General features: G+C 42.2%; 1 protein-coding gene across 2 annotated transcripts in view; it reads right to left on the minus strand.

Moving 5' to 3' along the window:
- Positions 1-21,816, minus strand: part of LOC120044394 (gamma-aminobutyric acid receptor subunit beta-2) — a 76,235-nt gene that overhangs the window by 635 nt on the left and 53,784 nt on the right. Inside the window, exons 6-9 of one of the 2 annotated variants that reach the window (XM_038989024.1) lie at positions 10,488-10,625; positions 8,438-8,590; positions 2,993-3,237; positions 1,769-1,909 (exon numbers count right to left, since the gene is read on the minus strand). In XM_038989024.1, coding sequence (XP_038844952.1) covers positions 1,769-1,909; positions 2,993-3,237; positions 8,438-8,590; positions 10,488-10,625 — 677 coding nt within the window. The remainder of the gene's footprint in view (positions 1-1,768; positions 1,910-2,992; positions 3,238-8,437; positions 8,591-10,487; positions 10,626-21,816) is intronic. The other variant, XM_038989026.1, reaches the window with a different exon arrangement.

Genomic DNA, 21,816 nt, shown 5'->3' on the forward strand with positions numbered 1-21,816 from the left:
CCTGGCACCTACTACCATACCAGTTCAAAGGCACTTAATCTTTTGTCTAACCCATTCACCTCAGAATGGCACACATATACAATCCATGTCTCAAGGCTTAAAAAACCTTATTTAACATCTCCTCACCTTCATCTATACTGATTGAAGTGGATTTAACAAGTGACATCAATAAGTGATCATAGTTTTCACCTGGATTCACCTGGTCAGTCCATGTCATGGAAAGAGCAGGTGTTCCTAATGGTTTGTACACTCAGTGTACATCCATTGTTTACCTGGTATGGAATATTCTTCTCCTGTATACTTGACTGTGTTGTGGTTGTCTAACCTAGCTATCTTAAGAGGAATGCACTAACTGTAAGTCTCTCTGGATAAGAGCATCTGCTAAATGACTAAAATGTCAAACGTAAATATTTGACAAAGATCTCATATTATTGTATTAATATTTAAAAAGAAAAAAAAAATGCTTCATTGTTCAATGAAGCATAACCCCCCCCCCCCACACACACACATTTGTTAGTATGCATGAGTCTGACGGTCCCTGCGTAACAACAACCGCCAGGGATGGTTGTTAGCAGGAGAGTGATTGCCGCCAACCAGGGCATCGAGATAAGCCTGTTACCTCACTCTGCTAACGGAGTGGGGAGAGCCAGGCATGGAGGAGGAAAAGTGTAGGGCATCACCCTTGACAGGGTGTGTCAGCGCTTCCATCCCTAAAGGTAAATTGCCAACATATATTGATGGAGCCTCCAAACTACCCTCATGGGGTAGTCGCTTCTAATAGACTGTGGAGTCAGACATGAGAGATGCAATAAACTGACTCGCAGAAGTTGATAACACAGCAGGGGCAGAGAGTATCCCAGTTAACTGGGTTCTCGTAATCCATCTGAGGCATAAGCATAGTGTTTTTCTCAAAACCTGCTTCATCCTCTAGGACTGTGCCCTCAGTAGAGTGGCAACAGGCGCACTTATACACGTCACTGAGCAGGTGCACGTACGAGACAGTAGCCGACACAATGACGTAAGTCGTCAACCAATGTAGCTAAAAGGAAGAAGGAAACATCCTGGTGACCCAGATGTCCTAATCCTAAGCGGTAGAATTTGTACACTCTTTGTGTCATAAGTCGTTTTAGTAATCTAATACTAGATTAAAATATGTTTGTAATTGTGTCTGATATTTTGTTCTTTCAACTCAACACCCCTTTGCCTGGACACGCTAGGAATGGAGGAACCTGGTTTTATCACCCTTCTCCTGGTGGAGCCGACTCTGGCTGACTACCTCAACCCCACATGCCATGCAGCTAGAGCAACCGCTACTTCCCTCCCTGGAAAGATGAGGTGCTTTTCCGCCTCCATTTTCCAGAAGTTGTAGAATAACGTATGGTATAGGGGTGAGGACAGAGAGGGCACGGGGAATTGAACACATTATTGCACAATGAGGCTTATCAGAGGGGTTAAATGCATTCAGTTGGACAACTGACTAGGTATCCCCCCCTTTCATTTCCCATGTATTCACCATCTACTAAAATGGGAAGCTATCAATCACAGCGTTTATTTGCTAGATGTTACTATAGAGTACTGCAGATACGTACATACAATTAAAATGTGTTTAGAATGTGCAAACCAGCATCTAAAAGTGGAGTTCAGGGGAGGACAATGATGGTGGTGGAACCTATAGGTAAAATGTAATAAGTGGTGTAAAGGAAATACCAAAGTCGTTCTAGTTGGGTTCTTTTTACTATATGTTGTCACTCAGTTGTTAATCCAGTACCTTATTCTTTTGATCGCCTAGTCCCATCGCTGCATCATCCACAAAGATTGGTTCCCACATTGAGTCATGAGCGTCAATATCCCTCTGTTTCATTCGCGCATACAGAGTATCGTCTCTCTGAACTACATTTCCCACCAACCACTGAAAGCATACACAAATCATTATGCTCACTTGGGTCAGCTGCTAGGAGAGGCAACACAAAATAGACAATTCAGGTAAATGTAACCATGGTCAGAGAGGCAGTTAATGCAATTATCAAATTTCACTGAAAAAAAAACAAAAAAAGGAATATCTATCAAATAATCAGCATACAGTGAGGCACCAGGAAATCCGGTCACATGTTATGTCGTGTTCACGTGATAGTTGGAACTAGGAAACTCTGAAATTCCCGATTTACTAATTGGTTGAAGCATCACGTGCATAACTACAGCCTATTAGCAAGTCAGACATTTCCAAGCTTCTTAGTTCCGACTAGCACGTGAACGCGGCAATAGCACCAGGTATAAACAAGGCTTAAAACAGGTAAATGTAACAGGAAGAATACTCTTCACAAGCTCCACAGGCTCTCTTACGGGCTTTAAATGTTTCCTGGCATTTCATTCCATTTCATTTAGCCAAAAGAAACTGAGAAATTCTCTGCCTGTGTGGCAAATTGCCTTATTTGGAGTTCACACAAGACTGGCGTAGGCTTATTAAGGCTTGTTCTCCTTGACGGTAAAGCAGAGTAGCATTAATCCAACCCCCCTACTTGAAGTGGTGACACTCTTCATCATGATTACCTTACTGGTCTTCACTACTTTTTAGCTTCACAGTCAGTTCTTTCAATAATTAAATTCACTTTCACAAGGTGAAGAAAGAGAAAACATCAGCTTCATGTACAGTAAGCTCAAGAATCAAGTCACTGCTTTCATCTGAAACTGTCAGCTCTCAAATGACTGTGCATGTGCGTGTGTTTGTTCACAGTGAAATTATGAGAATAGGACTGGACAGGAAAAACAAGTACAGCGATTCACAATAAAAGGGAAGACTAAGCACTCATTTCCATCAAGTATGCATTGTATGACAAGTAAGAATGTATCTAAATGTGCACGAAGATGATTCACTACCTAAAGAATTTGGTTATTTTCAAGGCTGTGATTACATACGGTGACTTGTATCATCTATCCATTTGGGCTACTCTTTAAAATACTGGGTATCCTATCAAGTACATGGTGTGTACTGTACCTTGTTTGGATCCATTCTCATGTTCTCGTTGTTGGCGACGGCTGCTTTCTCAGCCGCCCTCTTCTGGCGCTGGGGTCCCCTGCCGAAGAAGATGTAGTTGACCAAGGCGTACTCCAGCAGGGCCAGAAAAACGAAGACGAAGCAGCCCATCAGGTACATGTCAATGGCCTTGACATAAGGGATTTTAGGAAGGGTCTCCCGCAGGTGAGTGTTGATGGTGGTCATGGTCAGCACAGTGGTGATTCCTGGGAAAATAAACCCACCCATCATCACAGAGAGACTCCCACAGAGAGAGCTACTCAAGCCTTGACCACAGATCTGAGGGATCAGATACATCAGGTTTGTTCTGCTTCTCATTTGAATGTGCTAGCAAGCAGACTGCTGTGACTGACACGGCATCTCCTGTTGACTTTCACAACCTTTCACAACCATTTCTGTTTAATGATGACAGTCAACTGGGAGGTCAGCTCACTGTTAAAAAAGGGGTCTTGGTGTTTCTTCTACTTATATGGTGAAGCTAACTGATGTCATTCAATATGTTCTTGTTTCAACTCTTTTATGACAGATTAATCTGCCTTTTTTTCCGTATCGACTCTGCAATCTGTAATTCATATTCCAGCTCCGATTCTGGTCAATGACAAGAATGACAAGATAGAAGCTGGGCATTGCATCCATACACAATTGCAATGCACAAGCCATACCTCTGTTGTTAGTGCCTATAAATGACTGAAAGCAGGACAGGAGTCAAACGGTTCCTGAACAGAGGTCTGATTTGGGTTGACCAACCCCCTGTCCAGCCGCCTCCATTATCAAGCATTACATCTGGTTTTCATTCAATCCCATACGTGCCTCCCCTCTCGGATAAATAAATGCAGGTCAGTCTACAATCGAGGAGAGTGCTGCTCTTATCGAGGGAGCCAGCGATGTGGACGGGTGAGGGAGAATGGAGCTCTCTATATCCTATGCAGGCAGGCAGCACCACAGACCTCATGGGCCAGACTTATGCAATGAAGGTTGACAGCGAGAAATTATGACTTCCAAAATACAGGGAACAAAAAAATGCAGAGGCACTCAAATCAGAGTGGAAAGGAATCACTTCAGTCATCCATCACTCTACTTTAGGAAGCATCTCGGTTGTTATGACAGATTAATCTGCCTTTTTCTCCAAACCGACTTTGCTATTTAGTGACTTTTTTCATGTTTCTCTTTACTTTTTTTGTACCAAGAATTCATACTATTATCAAATATGACCACCAAGCACTTTTGGACATCGGATCAACAGTTACTAACCTCGATTTCGATTTCGATTTCGACTCAGCTGTTCTTTTGTTCCTTTGTTTCATGGGGTACCAAAATGCAGCAGACATAGATGCGGTAGATGGGCTGGCATCCTGGTTAGAGAAAATCAACCAGAAATCCCCTCCGTTTCATTGTCCAAATGTCCAGTCACACGAGAAAAAGAGCTTCATTCGAGAGTCTCCTATCAGAGACTTAAAAAGCTGCAATAGTATATGCCTCACAGAAACATGGATGGCCCAATCTATGAACATGGAACAGTGGTTTCTCCATGCAGCAGCACGATCGGACAACAGCAGCCTCGGGCAAGTCCAAAAGGGGAGGAGTCTGCCTTTTCCTAACAAGAACTGGTGGCCTGCTTCCAGTGTAGTGTGGATGTCTCAAGCTTTTGCTCATCTGACATAGAATACCTCATGGTACCAAGAGAGTTCTCATCTATTATTATCATGGCTGTCTACATCCCTCCACAAGACAACACCACTTTTTCACTCAAACTATGACTCATGAACAAACAAGAAAGCACACACACCAAGGCAGAGTTTCACTAAAATTCATACAAGGCCCTCCCTCGCCCTCCCTTTACCAAATCAGACCATGACTCTATCCCCCTGCTTCCTGTTTACAATCAAAAGCTCAAACAGGAAGTACCAGTGATGCACTGAATACAGAAGAGGTCTGATGAGGCAGGTGCGAGGCTACAAGACTGTTTTGCTAGTACAGACTGGGATACGTTCTGGGATTCATCTGATAGCACTGAGGAGTTTACCACATCAAAGACAGGCCTCATCAATAACTACATAGACGACGTTCCCCCACAGTGACTATACATGTACGAACGTATCCAAATCAAAAGCCATGGATTACAGAAAATATCCATTCTGGGCTAAAAGGCTGGATCTACTGCTTACAAGGAATGGGACACGGACATGGGTGCATACAAGACAGCACGCTACGACCTCCAACGAGACATCAAACATGCAAAATGACAATACAGGAGGAAAGTGAAATCATATTACACCGGCTCCAACTCTCGTCGAATGTGGCAGGGCTTGCAGACGATAACAGATTACAAAGTGAAACCCAGCCGTGAGATGCCCAGTGACCCAGAACTCCCAAACGAGCTAAATGCCTTTTATGCTCGCGTCGAGGAAAACATAGAGCCCTGCCCCTGTTGTTCCGGATGACTGTATGATCTTGCTCTCCAGGGCCGAAGTGAGTAAAACTTTTAAACAGGTTAACACTCGCAAGGCCACTGGGCCAGACAAAATACTAGGACGCGTTCTAAGAGCATGCGCAGACCAGTTGGCATGTGACTTCACTGACATTTTCAATCCCTTTTTGTCCCGGTCTGTAACCCCAACATGTTTCAAGCTGACCACCATTGTCCTTGTTCCCAAGAACTCTGAGGTAACCTGCCTAAATTACTATCGCCCTGTAGTACTCACATCTTTAATTATGAAGTGCTTTGAAAGGCTGGTCATGACACACATCAACAGCATCATCCCAAACACGCTGGACCCACTCCATACCGCCCCAACAGACCGACAGATGATGCAATCTCAATTGCACTTCATACTGCCCTCTGCCACCTGGACAAAAGGGGAAATAACTATGTGAGAATGCTGTTCATATACAGATCAGAGTTCAACACCATAGTCCCCTCCAAGCTCATCACCAAGCTCGGAACCGAAAACCTCGTTCTGCAACTGGATCCTGGACTTCCTGACAGGCCGTCCCCATGTGGTAAAGGCAGGCAACAACCTCCGCCAAGCTGACCCTCAACACGGGGGCCCTTCAGGGGTGGTGCTTAGTCCCCTCCTGTACTCCCGGTTCACCCATGACCTCGTGACTTCGCACGACTCCAACACCATCATCAAGATTGAGGACGACATGACGGTGGTAGGCCTGATCACCGACTGCGATGAGATAGCCTACAGGGAGGAGATCAGAGACTTGGCAGCGTGGTGTCAGGACAAAAACCTTTCCCTCAACGTCAGTAAGACCAAGGAGCTGATTGTGAACTACAGGAGAAAGGGGGGAGCGCACGCCCTCATCCACATTGACAGGGCTGTAGTGGAGCGGGTCGAGAGATTCAAGTTTCTTGGCGTCCACATCACTAAGGACTTAAGATGGTCCAAACAGACCCGCACAGTTCTGAAGAGTGCTCGACAGCAACTCGTCATCCTTAGGAGGCTGAAAAGATTTAGCATGGGATCTCGGATCGTAAAAAAGTTCTAAAACTGCACAATCGAGCGCATCTTGACTGGTTGCATCATGACAAATTCACCGCCATCGACTGCAAGGCACTACAGAGCGGGGCGGCAGGTAGCCTAGTGGTTAGAGCGTTGGACTAGTAACCGAAAGGTTGCAAGATCGTACACCCGAGCTGACAAGGTAAACATCTGTCGTTCTGCCCCTGAACAAGGCAGTTAACCCACTGTTCCTAGGCCGTCATTGAAAATAAGAATTTGTTCTTAAGCAGATAACTGACTTGCCTAGTTAAATAAAGGTAAAATCAACAGCCCAGTACATCACTGGGGCAGAGCTCCCTGCCATCCAGGACTTCTATATCAGGCAGTGTCAGAGGAAGGCCCGAAATATTCCCATCCAAGCAATAGACTGTTTACTTTGCTACCGTCCGGCAAACGGTACTGGAGAATCGGCTCTGACCAACAGGCTCCGAGAGCTTCTTCAGCCAAGCCATAAGACTGCTAAATAGCCATAAGACTACTAAATTGTTAAGTAAATGGTTACCCGGTGTCATGTTTTACAAATGATTGGTGACAGGCGCAGGAATACGTAATAGGGGTTTTTAATACTCCACCCAAAAATACAACATGCCATGAAAAGGCACGGGGACGAAGCCCATAAACAAAACAAGTATACAAAAACACAGGGAGCGAAAAAACAAAAGAGCGACGTTAAACCTCTAATAAATACACGGGACGAGACCCGTAACAGCAAGTGCGCAATAACACACGGGACGAGACCCGTAATAACGGGTACACAATACATGCAGCACGAAAGCAGAAACAACAAAGCATAGGTGCTCACAAGACCAACGGACATGGGAACAATAACCGACAAGACAATGGTGAACAGAGGGCACATATATACAATTACTAATCAGGGGAATTGGAATCAGGTGTGTGTAATGAAACAGTTCAGTGACACCTAGAGGCCGGTGACGTAGACCTTCGGAACTGGTACACGGAATGAGCAGCAGTACCGGGGGGATCCGTGACACGCGGACTATCTGCATTGACCTTATCTATACACACTCACAAGACTATATATACTCACTCACACACACTACACTGACAGTCTCTCACAAAACCCACATACAACACACAGACACACACACACACACACACACACACACACACACACACACACACACACACACACACACACACACACACACACACACACACACACACACACACACACACACACACACACACACACACACACGCTGCTGCAACTCTGTTCTTTATTGTTACACTTATTATTATCTATCCTGATGCCTAGTCACTTTACCCTGCCTTTATGTACATATTGTATCTACCTCAAATACCTCGTACCCTTGCACATTGATCTGGTTCTGGTACTCCCTGTATATAGCTTAATTCTTGTATAGTTTATTCCTCTTGTGTTATTATTTGTATCTTTATTTATTTTTTCTGCATCGTGTCAAATTTGTATTACTCTTTCATGTGAACTCAAGAAAATATGTTTTGGCAATACAAGGTGCGACTATTAGAGATTCAAAACCATTATAGATCTTAGTGAAAAGAAACAGCACACCACCCTGTTAGTATGTGTACAGTATGATGTAGTGTTAAGGCTCTTTTCTATCCATAGCTTTGAAGATCCTCTATTATAGCGCGATGGACAATTAAAGGCAATGTTCCCGTGGTCACGGAGACTGAATTCATGATAAATGCTGCATATGTCTGCTCAATCAGAAATCCCCGTCAACATTTTCCACGGATCTTCAGCGATACATCCACGATTACGGATTGAATCCAGCCCTTACACTATGGATTCCCGCTAGCTTAACCATGCCTCAGACTTTTGCATTGGCTAAGGTTGTTGTGAGCTTAGTCATTGGTCACATGACAAAATCCATGACACACAAGTCCCTACCTAAAGCCACTCTGGCAGCAGAGGCATCATAGTTGATCCAGAAGGAGACCCAGGAGAGGATTGTGATCAGGATAGAGGGCATGTAGGTCTGCAGGATGAAATAGCCGATGTTCCTTTTTAGCTTGAAGCTGAGGGAGAGTCGGGGGTAGGATCCTATACGGAGAGAGATAAACAAATAGGCATTGTCAACGTAAGATGACACAAGACTAACATACATGCATACAGGTGGTGGGTCTCCTGGGCTTGTTTGACCCTTGTTGTGTAAGACACTGATATTTCCCTCTGTCCTCTCATCCGGATCTGTTTCTATTGCCTTTAATTTGCTTTCTGCTTGACTCCTGAGGCTCTCTACAGTATACAGCTAACAACCTATGCCTGACAAAGGCCGCTTGAATGGTCCCACTCCCTGTTGTCCTCTCCAATAGCTCTGTTGGGGAAATACTCAGCAGAAAAAAATCCTGGTTCTGGCTTTAACTGTGTGGCATCAGCATTCTCTTGCATTATCAGTTATGCCTATAGCCATATGCATGTCGAGAGGGGTTCTTTGCCTGCCTAGGAGAGCCCTCTGTTTTTGCTTACCTAAGCTTTATTTGAAATAAACCCAGTAGGCTGTTCTATGGTACTCTAGCATTACTTGAACATGCTCATATGTTTGTGTCCTTGGGGATTGGGTTGTATTTTGATTATGTTGTATTATTCTATTAAAATGGCAGGCGAGGGACCATTAGAGCTTCATATCAAGAAGGACCCACGGTATAAGGAGCTGAGGAAAAGCCAAACAGCAGGTGCAGTAAGAGTAGGAGAAGAAAGATGAATGTATTACAGTGTGGGCATAAAAACGCCTCTGGCACACATCTCCAGTGAGTAGTTCACAGTTAGCATCCGTGAGTTTAGTGTGCAGCGCACGGCAAATAGAGATGCGGGAAGGGTTTCCTCGAGGACTAATGAAATAGTGGGGTTGTTACGGTTACAGAGGGAAGGTGTTACGATCTTGTTAATAGAGCAACAAGGGCATTTGTCCTGTCCTTATCACATCATAAGGGGGTTGTATTGGATAAGTGCCAACCATTTCTGCTGATGTGTACTTCTCCATGTGACCTGATGGTCAGTCCTTACTACTCTCAGCATGCTGCTGTAGAAAATGGGAATCCCCCATCCTCAATGCCTAAGCAGTGCAGTAACAGCAAATAAAGAAACAGGTGAGCTATAACTACTGTACATTCTCTATGCATCAGAAAACATCGGGTTTACCAGTTAATGGGGACACATGAGCTCTGTAATTGTTTGACTCACTCTGTCTCATTGTATTGCTCCAATTCAATAAAGCAGGTTCCCCGACCCTCTATATACAATACCATTGCACTCCTGCCTGCTTGCATGACAAATTCATGAATATGAAAATGTAAGATTATGAATAAATCATTCCATCAAACCATTTATTTTTTAAATAACACATGAGCATGCTCCGTTTCTGAGGGCAGGAGTGGCCCCCATTCTGCCTGTGGGACTTGTGCCAGTTCGGCTGAAGCGGGAATGTCCCACATCCGTTCCGGCACCACCACGCAGTCTCCCATCCACCTCACTCTCTGGACCCACCATCACTCCTCCCCCTTCATAGAAGCCTCACTCTCTTCCCACCTCCCCCCTATGTGCCAAATGTCCTGGAAATAGAATGCATGTGCCAGCCTGTCAGAGAAGATCCAATGTCAAAGCTATGTGCAATCAGGGAAGATCTGAACCTCTAACTGACCTATAAAGGGATGCACTTTACCAGCCGACCCATTGCCACCACACACACTTCCCCATGTTCCTTGCACTGCACAGCGGGGGGCTCTGGACCGGCCTGTGGCATTACGGAAAACCAGCTAGACTGATGTAACATGGCATTTTCTGAAAATGCTAAGAGCTCTTACTCAGAAACAGGCCAGAGAAAACCTTGTGAGAGAAGCCGTTTTTGTCTGCTCTGCAGTCCTTTGTATCTGTACCTAGCTATGGTGATCAGTTAATGAGAGACGCTTCATTTAGGGGCCTTTGGGGCAAAAGACATCACCTGTAGAGAAGACGACATTCTTGGAGATGAGTTTGTGGTCCACAATGGAGAACTGGGGGAGTTCTATTCTCTCCACCCCCGTCACAGCGTTGTCACCTCCTCGCCAGTAGAACTCTATGTCATCAGTGGTGTACCCATCTGAGGAAGGGAGAGAGACAGGGCATTTGATGAAGAACAAAGAAGGAAACTGCAAGTTAGTAATGTAATTAATGTGTATGTGTCTCAAAGGATTATTAATTCAACATTAACACTTGTAGGCACACAATCATCAATAAGGCATACCGATAATGTGTTGACTGAATCATTATCATTATAAATACTGTAGTGTAAACCTAACATGTCTACCACTTGGATCGATACAAATACACTCCCCTACGTATTTATTTGGACAGTGAAGGTAAAACATTTAAATTGGTTCTATACTCTAGTGTTTAGGGTTTAAGATCACATTTTTTATGTGAGGCGACGGTACAGAATGTCACCTTTTATTTGAGGGTATTTTCATACATATCTGTTTTACCGTTTAGAAATGAAAGTACTTTACTGTATGTATCTCATACCCCCATTTGAAGGTGTCATTAGTATTCGGCCAAATTCACTTAGAAAGTATTACATTTAGTCAAACGTTTACAATTTGGTCCCGTATTCTTAGCACAAAATGACTATATCAAGCGTGTGACTACAAACTTGTTGGATTCAGTTGCAGTTAACTTTGGTTGTGTTTCAGATTATGTTGTGCCCAATAGAAACTAATGGTAAGTCATGTATCAGTGTCATTTTGGAGTCACTTTTATTGTAAATAAGAATAGAATATGTTTCTGAACACTTCTACATAAATATCGATGCTACCATGATTATGGATAATAAATATCATACCCCCCCAAAAAATGCTAACCTCACCTGTTATCAGTAATCGTGAGAGGTTAGCTTGTCTTGGGGACGTGATCTTTGTGAATCAGTAACTTTCTCACTCATCGTTAGTCATGATTAATTTATGATTATCTGTCATCATGGTAGCAGTCACATTAATGTAGAAGTATTCAGAAACATATCGTGTCTACAAACACAAGTTTGTAGAGTCACAAGCTTGATGTAGCCATTAAGTACTAGGAATATAGGGACCAAATACTACACTTTTGACTCAATTTAATACACTATAATGGAATTTGTCTAAATACTTATGAGACATTCAAATAGGTGGACTAGATACATAAAGTGCATTCCTTTCTATGAAAATACCCTCAAATAAAAAGTTACATTCGGTACTATTGCCTCATAATTATAAAACATTTGATCTGAAATCCAAAATGCTGGAGTATAGAGACAAATAAAAAAATGTAGCTTCACTGTCCAAATAAATATGAAGGGGAGTGTACACTATAAATACAAAAGTGTTTGGATGCCCCTTGGAATTAGTGGATTTGGATATTTCAGCAACACCCGTTGCTGACAGGTGTAGAAAATTGAGCACGCAGTCATGCAATCTCCATAGACAAATATTGGCAGTAGAACGGCCTTACTGAAGACCTCAGTGACTTTCAACGTGGCATCGTCACAGGATGCCACCTTTCCAACAAGTCAGTTCCCTGCTAGAGCGGCCCCGGTTAGCTGTAAGGGCTGTTATTGTGAAGCGGAAAAGGCTCAGCCGTGAAGTGGTAGGCCACACAAGCTCACAGAACGGGACCACCGAGTGCTGAAGCGCATAACAAAAAAATATCTGTCCTTAGTTGCAACACTCACTACCGACTTCCAAACTGCCTCTAGAAGCAATGTCGGCGCAATAACTGTTTCTTTGTGAGCTTCATGAAATGGGTCTCCATGGCCGAACAGCCGCACACAAGCCAAAGATCACCCTGCGCAATGCCAAAAGTTGGCTGGAGTGGTGTAAAGCTCGCCGCCATTGCATTCTGCAGCAGTGGCAATGCGTTCTCTGGAGTGATGAATCATGCTTCACCATCTGGAAGTCCGACGGATTAATCTAGGTTTGGTGGATGCCAGGAGAATGCTTCCTGCCACAATGCATAGTGCGAACTGTAAAGTTTGGTAGAGGAGAAATAATGTGTTCCAGTGAAGAGAAATCTTAACGCTACAGCATAAAATGACATTCTAGATAATTCTGTGCTTCCGACTTTGTGGCAAGAGTTTGGGGAAGGCCCTCTCCTGTTTCAGCATGACAATGCCCCCGTGCACAAAGCGAGGTCCATACAGAAATGGTTTGTCGAGAATGATGTGGAAGAACTTGATTGGCCTGCACAGAGCCCTGACCGCAACAGCCCCGAACACCTTTGGGATGACTTGGAACACCGGTTGCAAGCCAGGCCTAATCACCCAACATCAGTGCCCGACGTCACTAAGGAACCACCATCTAGTGGAAAGCCTTCCCAGAAGAGTGGAGGCTGTTATAGCAGCAAAGGGGGACCAACTCCATATTAATGCCCATGATTTTGGATTGACATGTCCGAGCAGGTGACCAGTAGGGCTGTGGCGGTCATGAAATTTTGTCAGCCGGTGATTGTCAAGCAAATAACTGCCGATCTCACGGTAATTGACCATTCATTAACATAAACTGGCTTCCACGCATAGCCTACAAGCCACTGACCCAGACCTTCGTAACGTTTACATTTTAAAAAGTAAAATAAATCATTTTAATATACCCTACACTATCACAATAAATTCATTATTTATTTTAGACAGGTCTAAAGAAACATAATATGAAGAAAATATTGTCTATTTCAGAAGAACGGAATAGCATACTCTGAGTTGTCCTTATGTTAGGCCTTGATCTGCCTATGCAGTGGGCTTTACTAGTTCATTTAGCAGACAAGATTTGCTTAGAATCCCATGCCATTATGTTATAGTATGAAGAATACAGTTGAACATGGCTGAATAAAATAGAAAGGATGTTTTCTCCAAACGATTTCGGTTGGAGTATGTGCACATGCGCCTACTCTGTGTTGAGTGGTTAACAAAGAAACTGGTCCTCCTATATGCTTAATTTAGAGTTATTTATGCAACTTTAGTTATGATACAAACAGTGGGCTATGTGTTTAGATTTGTTTTATACATTCTAAGGCTGCATGATGCAACTGTAATGATGATTTGAAAGAAGTTGCATGAAAGACATTTCTTGCACAGGCTGTACACACTTCATCAGTCTCTCATTCACAGTTTGACAAGTACTTGACAATGCCTTGAATTTACCTGCGGCATCCCCATAGTGCGGCCGTAATGCCCCCTAAAAAAATCCTTGCATTTTGCGGCCATTGGCCGTTGTGCCCTTGGGCTGAATATAGTAATTATAATTCCCTACTCCCAGCTGTGTTCCGAAGCACCTCTCACTCACATGGCTCTCTTAGATATCTCAATTCTTATTAGTCAATGCCCGTTGCATGTTTGGGTTCTTTTCACAGGCATCTATCTCAGCTCCGAAGTAGGCTACAAGTGAAGACAGACACATCGAACTCCGAGGCGCATATTGAAGATGTTATAAGAACCGTCATCATTTCCTTTTCATCAACCAACAAGATGAGTAGGCCTAACGAACAGCAAAAGCACTAGCCTATGTCAATTTACTATCTCCCATATTACAAAGTTGACCTATTCTACTGGTCAACTTGTCCTTCTGTGCGAGAAAGAAATATTCCAAACATAGTCTGGATCAGCTGTGGGATGCAATAGATCCCAAATTAATACAACCACTCGCATCCCACATTTTTTTAAAGCAATGAGGCGGTTGCAACAGAACGTTTAGCTTAAAATGTTGATAAACTATTAAACTATTTCTTCACATTTTAAGCGCAGCAACGTGCACAAAATGCAATTAATTAGTGGGAAAACACCATTCTCAAAAGTGATCACAAGTGCAATTATGCATGTAATACATAAAAAGTGCATTTTTATGGTGAAAATTATCTTCCCCAAACCAGTTAGGCTCTGCACCGGTTGTAAAGCGGATTAACGTGCTTCATTTTAAGAAGTTATTTGGCCACTTTAGTTGTGATACAAACCTTATCAAAACATATAGGCCTATGGGCTAGGCTACATGAGGTGTGGACCTATAATTTGAAAAACTCTTGCCTAACTGCACAAAAGCTGGGCATCATTCACAGTGATAATGTATCATTCACAAGTGACACACTAATATTGTCACCCATCAGACTATTCTTGATTTAATCATCTTTACATATACTAAATAATATACGTATGTGTGAAATTAGTTTTGACTTATAATGGCCCATTATCATGCACCTGTCTCGGAACAGCTGCAGGGGAAAAAAACACATGTAATCCAGGGGCGCAACTTTGGTTTTAGAAGTGGGGAGGAAATATATATATTTTTCATCCAGTCGAATAAACACTCCAAACAGCCTAGTAGACAGCTCGGAGGCGTCCGCATGGTCCTAAAGCACACCATTGCCTCATGTTGTATCACATTCCAATGATAAAACTGGGGGGAGCCTAGTTACCATGACTAAACGGTGATGTGGACATTTGACTGCGGTCATGACTCGTGACTGCCGGCGTGGCGATAATACGATCACCATAACAGCCCTAGTGTCCACATACTTTTGGTCACGCGGTGTACTGTATATCACAATAGAGAAGCTGTTCAAATAAAACAACCAGAAGACAAAGTCAACTTACTACTCCGGACCACAATGAGAAATAAAGAAATAGAACAGAGGATAAATACTCACATAAAACAATGTTGTTTTGTCTGCCTTAGTGCTCGCTCAACTGAAACTAGTACAGAAACAAGCATCCAGCCAGTGCACTCCCGGCTATAAATGATTGAGCAACATCTTACAGAATCCCGGTGAAAAAAATGATTTTCCATCAGACCATGAAACTAGGCCTTGCATAATCCACTGCCTGACAGCCTGGGCCAATGCAGTTGTCAAGTCGGCTGACTCCAGGGCACTGTCTGTGCACGCATTGTAACAGAGAGGCAAGAGACAGGGTTAGTGATAGAGGGTTCTGCACCACTCGAAAACACAAAACAAATTCAGGGAAGAACTCTATTAGAATAGAACTCTATTAGAGTTACGTCAAAAGCATTTCCTCCTCATAATGTCTGGTAATCAAAATGTGTGTATTTGTGTGACTGTGTGTCTCTGAGCCTGAAATATCACATTTACATAAGTATTCAGACCCTTTACTCAGTACTTTGTTGAAACACCTTTGGCGATTACAGCCCCGAGTCTTCTTGGGTATGACGCTACAAGCTTGGCACACCTCTATTTGAAAAGTTTCTCCCATTCCTCTCTGCACATCCTCTCAAGCTCTGTCAGGTTGGATGGAGAGCGTTGCTGCACAGCTATTTTCAGGTATCTCCAGACATGTTTGATCGGCTTCAAGTCCGGCTCTGGCTGGGCAACTCAAGGACATTCAGAGACGTGTCCCGAAGCCACTCCAGCTTTGTCTTGGTTGTGTGCTGTGTCCTGTTGAAAGGTGAACCTTCGTCCCAGTCTGATGTCCTGAGCGCTCTGGAACAGTTTTTCATCAAGGATCTCTATGTACTGCTCCGTTCATCTTTGCCCCGATCCTGCTGTCACCACCATGCTTCACCTTAGGGATGGTGCCAAGTTTCCTCCAGACATGGCGCTTGGCATTCAGGCCAAAGAGTTCAGTCTTGATTTCATCAGACCAGAGAATCTTGTTTCTCATGGTCTGAGAGTCTTTAGGTGCATTTTGGCAAACTCCAAGTGGGCTGTCATGTGCCTTTTACTGAGGAGTGTCTTCCATCCGAACACTCTACCATAAAGGCCCTATTGGTGGAGTGCTGCGGAGACAGTTGTCCTTCTGAAAGACTCTCCCATCTCCACAGAGGAACTCTAGAGCTTTGTCAGAGTGGCCATCGGGTTCTTGGTCACCTTCTCTGACCAAGGCCCTTCTCCCCCGATTGCTCAGGTTCTGCCTTTCCAAATCATGTCAAATCAATTAAATCAACTTGTAGAAACATCTCAAGGATGATCATTGGAAACAGGATGCACCTGAGCTCAATTTTGAGAGTCATATTAAAGGGTCAGAATACTAATAAATGTGCAAAATTTCTAAAAACCTGTTTACAATTTGTCATTTTGGGGTGTATTATGGGGTAATAGATTGCTGAGGATTTTAGAATAAGTCTGTAATGTAACAAAATGTGGAAAAGGTCAAGGGGTCTAAATACAGTTAAAGTCGGAAGTTTACATAAACTGATTTTAAATGTATTTGGCGAAGGTGTTTCACAATTCCTGACATTTAATCCTAGTAAAAATTAGATAGGATCACCACTTTATTTTAAGATTGTGAAAGGTCAGAATAATAGTTGAGAGAATGATTTAGTTCAGCTTTTTTTCTTTCATCACATTCCCAGTGGGTCAGAAGTTTACATACACTCAATTAGTATTTGGTAGCATTGCCTTTAAATTGTTTAACTTGGGCTAAACGTTTCAGGTAGCCTTCCACAAGCTTCCCACAATAAGTTGGGTGAATTTTGGCCCATTCCTCCTGACAGAGCTGGTATAACTGAGTCAGGTGTTTAGGCCTCCTTGCTCACACAAGCTTTATCAGTTCTGCCCACAAATGTTCTATAGGATTGAGGTCAGGGCATTTTGATGGCCACTCCAATACCTTGACTTTGTTGTCCTTAAACCATTTTGCCAAAACTTTGGAAGTATAATTGGGGTCATTGTCCATTTGGAAGACCCATTTGCGACCAAGCTTTAACTTCCTGACTGATGTCTTGAGATGTTGCTTCAATATATCTACATAATTTTCCTGCCTCATGATGCCATCTATTTTGTGAAGTGCACCAGTCCTTCCTGCAGCAAAGCACCCCCACAACATGATGCTGCCACCCCAGTGCTTCACGGTTGGGATGGTGTTCTTCGGCTTGCAAGCCTCCCCCTTTTTCCTCCAAACATAACGATGGTCATTATGGCCAAACAGTTCTATTTCTGTTTCATCACACCAGAGGACATTTCTCCAAAAAGTAAGATCTTCGTCCCCATGTGCAGTTGCAAACCGTAGTCTGGCTTTTTTTATGGTGGTTTTGGAGCAGTGGCTTCTTCCTTGCTGAGCAGCCTTTCAGGTTATGTCGATAAAGGACTCGTTTTACTGTGGATATAGATACTTTTGTACCTGTTTCCTTCAGCATCTTCACAAGGTCATTTGCTGTTGTTCTGGGATTGATTTGCACTTTTCGCACCAAAGTATGTTCATCTCTAGGAGACAGAACGCGTCTCCTTCCTGAGCGGTATGGCGGCTGCATGGTCCCATGGTGTTTATACTTGCGTACTATTGTTTGTACAACTGAACATGGTACCTTCAGGCGTTTGGAAATTGCTCCCAAGGATGAACATGACTTGTGGAGATCTACAAATGTTTTTCTGAGGTCTTGGCTGATTTATTTTAATTTTCCCCTGATGTCAAGCAAAGAGGCACGGAGTTTGAAGGTAGGCCTTGAAATACATCCACAGGTACATCTCCAATTGACTGAAATGATTTCAATTAGCCTTACTATCAGAAGCTTCTAAAGCCATGAAATCATTTTCTGGAATTTTCCAAGCTGTTTAAAGGCACAGCAACTTGGAGTATGTAAACTTCTGACTCACTGGAATTGTGATACAGTGAATTGTAAGTGAAATAATCTGTCTATAAACAATTGTTTGAAAAATTACTTGTGTCATGCACAAAGTAGATGTCCTAACCGATTTTCCAAAACTATAGTTTGTTAACAAGAAATTTGTGGAGTGGTTAAAAAACAAGTTTTAATGACTCCAACCTAAGTGTATGTAAACTTCTGACTTCAACTGTACTTTCCGAAGGCACAATACATGTATATGTAAGTGCGAGAGTGTGGTGTGAGCGAGTGGGTAGACCGCTGGGCTGATCTATGACAGGATTATTCAGCAACTCTCCCACTGCCTCATTGATTAGTACCATGCAGGCATTCCCTCTCTCTTCCTCCTCTCTCCTCTCCTCCCTCGGCTTTCTCCTCATAATTACTACTGGTGACCTATTTCGATGCTATAAATAATTAAGTCACTCAGAAACTGGTTTTACCATATTATGTTCAGACTGCGTTCTAATTTCTGGATCATTCTGTACAAAAAAATTGATAGGTGCTCATATCCGAAAAATGTGTGAGCTTTAAAACAGCAGATTACTACACAATAGTATGTGTTTAATTGGAAAAATGTGGGGTAGGCTATTTCCAAAAGGCTGTTAAGAGCTATTTGCTTTTAGGATATCATATTTAGTTAATAGAGCATACAGCACATTATTACGTGAAGTTTGCCATTATGAAATCAAAGTTAATTTGCAATAACCAATGCGTTATTATTATAGAGCCTACATGATAAATATCCTTTCATCCCTTCCTATAGAGATGTCTAGATCTGGCCGTTGCTTGGTTGGTTGAGCTTATCTGATCCACTTAACTCCATTGTTTCAATGTCATTCAGCCTGACTTTGCTAATTATATTTGGCCTCTATTTTCTGTTACATCACTGCATTTTGCTTGGATGGATCCCAATGCAGAATCGGTGGTGCACAATAACTGAAGGGAGGAAATGGGGGAGAGAGGAGAGGGGGAGAGAAGAAAACTCCCTGTTTTTCCACATAGGCTCGGAATTCCTTGTGCAGTGGAATGCTCCAGACCCGATCCAAGAATTAAACCATGTCCTTGGTTGAAAAAAAATAAAATTCCCTCTTGATAACACAGTTGGAGATATAATAATAATACTGAAGCTGTTTAACTAGGGCCGGTCATGTCCTAGGCCCATCTGACTGGAGGCGTTTTATACAGCTTATAAAAAGAAAGTTGTACAAGAAAGAAAAGAAAGACATTTCTCATAAAATGACGAAAATAAAGAAATGGATTTGTTTTATTGTTCCAAGGAAGGAGGCCTTTGTCAGAGTGTGGTGGGGAAAACTATATATGGACTAATAATATACTGCACCTTGACTTGAAAATTAACATTTTGGTTCAAATCAAACATTCAAATGTGTCTCTGTTAGGGGATCAAACTTGAGTAGCATTGAAACAAAGTGACAAGTGAATCCTGGGGGTATACTCTCTTAAGGTAAAATCCTAACTTGAGAGATGCGCTTGACTTTGAATTTTGTGTAAATCATGTAAGTCCTAAACGAGGATGGATATCAGTTAGTATTAATGGAAAAGCTGTGGCCTTTAATTAATTAAAACTTTCGTTATGCTTGGAGTTATAAACATCCCTTGGTTCATACATGAATACTTCATCATCAAAATTCAATCGAAAGTAGACAAAACCAGAGCCCAAGCCTCAGTAAAGTCAGTAAAGTATGCATTGAGTCAACGAGAGTTTCAGACATACCTAACAAAGGTCTACACAGGTAGACTTAAAAGAAAATTCCACACCAAAACTATATTTCGGTATTTATTACATTAGTCCATTGTTGACACAGTCCCAAAATGTTTTACTTGTCATCAATGAAGTTTTCCCAATATGTTACTTTCAAAACACAGAAATCATCCCTATATGATGCATTTTCATAGACAGAGCTATTTTATAGTTTTAACCATGTTTTGAGGCTATATAGTGTTTACAATTACTTTGTTTATAAACTTTGGAGTAAAACAAGCTTACGCGAATACTGCATTTTGGGTTGTGATGGGGTATGAAAGTTGAACTAAGCTCATGAGGCATTTGTAAGCTATATTCTTCAAGGATCAATGGGTATACAGTGCTTTTAGAAAGTATTCATACCCCTTGCCTTTTTCCACATTTTGTTGTGTTACAAAGTGGGATTAAAATAGACTTATTTGTAATTTTTTGTCAACGATCTACACAAAATACTCAGTCAAAGTGGAAGAACAATTCTAACATAAAATAAATAAATAAAACATATCACTAACATATCTTGATTAGAGAAGTATTCAACCCCCTGAGTCAACACATGTGAGAATCACCTTTGACAGCGAATACTTTCTGGGTAAATCTCTAAGAGCTTTCCACATGTGGATTATGGAACATTTGTCCATTATTCTTTTCAAAATTCTTCAAGCTCTCTCAACTCTCTCAAATTGGTTGTTAATCATTGGTAGACAACCATTTCAGGTTTGCCATAGATTCTCAAGCAGATTTAAGTTAAAACTGTAACTTGGCCATTCAGAAACATTCACTGTCTTCTTGGTAAGATTTTGCTATGTGTTTTAGGTTATTGTCCTGCTGAAAGGTGAATTAATCTCCCAGTGTCTGGTGGAAAGCAGACCGAGCAAGGTTTCCTCTAGGATTTTGCCTGTGCTTAGCTCATTTCTTTTTTATCCTGAAAAACTCCCTAGCGTTAATGATTACAAGCATACCCATAACATGATGCAGCCACCACTATGCTTGAACATGTGGAGAGTGGTACTCAGTAATGTGTTGTATTGTATTTGCTCCAAACATAACACTTTGTATTCGGGACACATTTTCAGCAGTATTACTTTAGTGTCTTGTTGAAAACAGGATGCATGTTTTGTAATATTTGTATTCTATACAGGCTTCCTTCTTTTCACACTGTCAATTAGGTTAGTATTGTGGATTAACTATAATGTTGATCAATCCTCAGTTTTCTCCTATCACAGCCATTAAACTCTGTAACTGTTTTAAAGTCACTATTGGCGTCATGGTGAAATCCCTGTGCGGTTTCCTTCCTCTACGGCAACTGAGTTAGGAAGGACGGCTGTATCTTTGTAGTGACTGGGTGTATTGATACACCATCCAAAGTGTAATTAATAACGTCACCATGCTCAAAGGGATATTCAATGTATGATTTTTTTCTTTTTTTTACCCATCGACCAATCGTGCCCTTCTTCGCCAGGTATTGGAAAACCTCCCAGATCTTTGAGGTTGAATCTGTGTTTAAAATTCACTGTTTGAGTGAGGGATGTTACAGATAATTGCATTTGTGGGGTACAGATTTAGCCAGATGGTTAAAGCACGTAGCAGTGTTAATTTACATCCACTAGATGGCAGTGTCCCGTTAAGAGACCCATAAATAATGTGTGCAAGCGGTTATGGGATTGCGCCTGAGTAGTGTGTAAGAGTGAGAGCAAGCATTACACTGGAGAGCTCTTTAACATTCATCATGTGTTCAACATTACTTTAAATGGTTAAATAATACTTTTTGTTTTGCTCTTGTAGCGGAATATACCATATTTCGCATCATCTGCAGTGTGGTTAGGGTATCACGTGGACAGTGTGTTTTTACTTATTCATATTGTTTTATGACAACATTTATTTAGTCCATACAACTTATTATGTGACTTGTTAAGGACATTTTTACTCCTGAACATATTTAGGCTTGCCATAACAAAGGG

The sequence above is a fragment of the Salvelinus namaycush genome, chromosome 3, assembly GCF_016432855.1.
Source record: "Salvelinus namaycush isolate Seneca chromosome 3, SaNama_1.0, whole genome shotgun sequence".
NCBI classification, from domain to species: domain Eukaryota; kingdom Metazoa; phylum Chordata; class Actinopteri; order Salmoniformes; family Salmonidae; genus Salvelinus; species Salvelinus namaycush.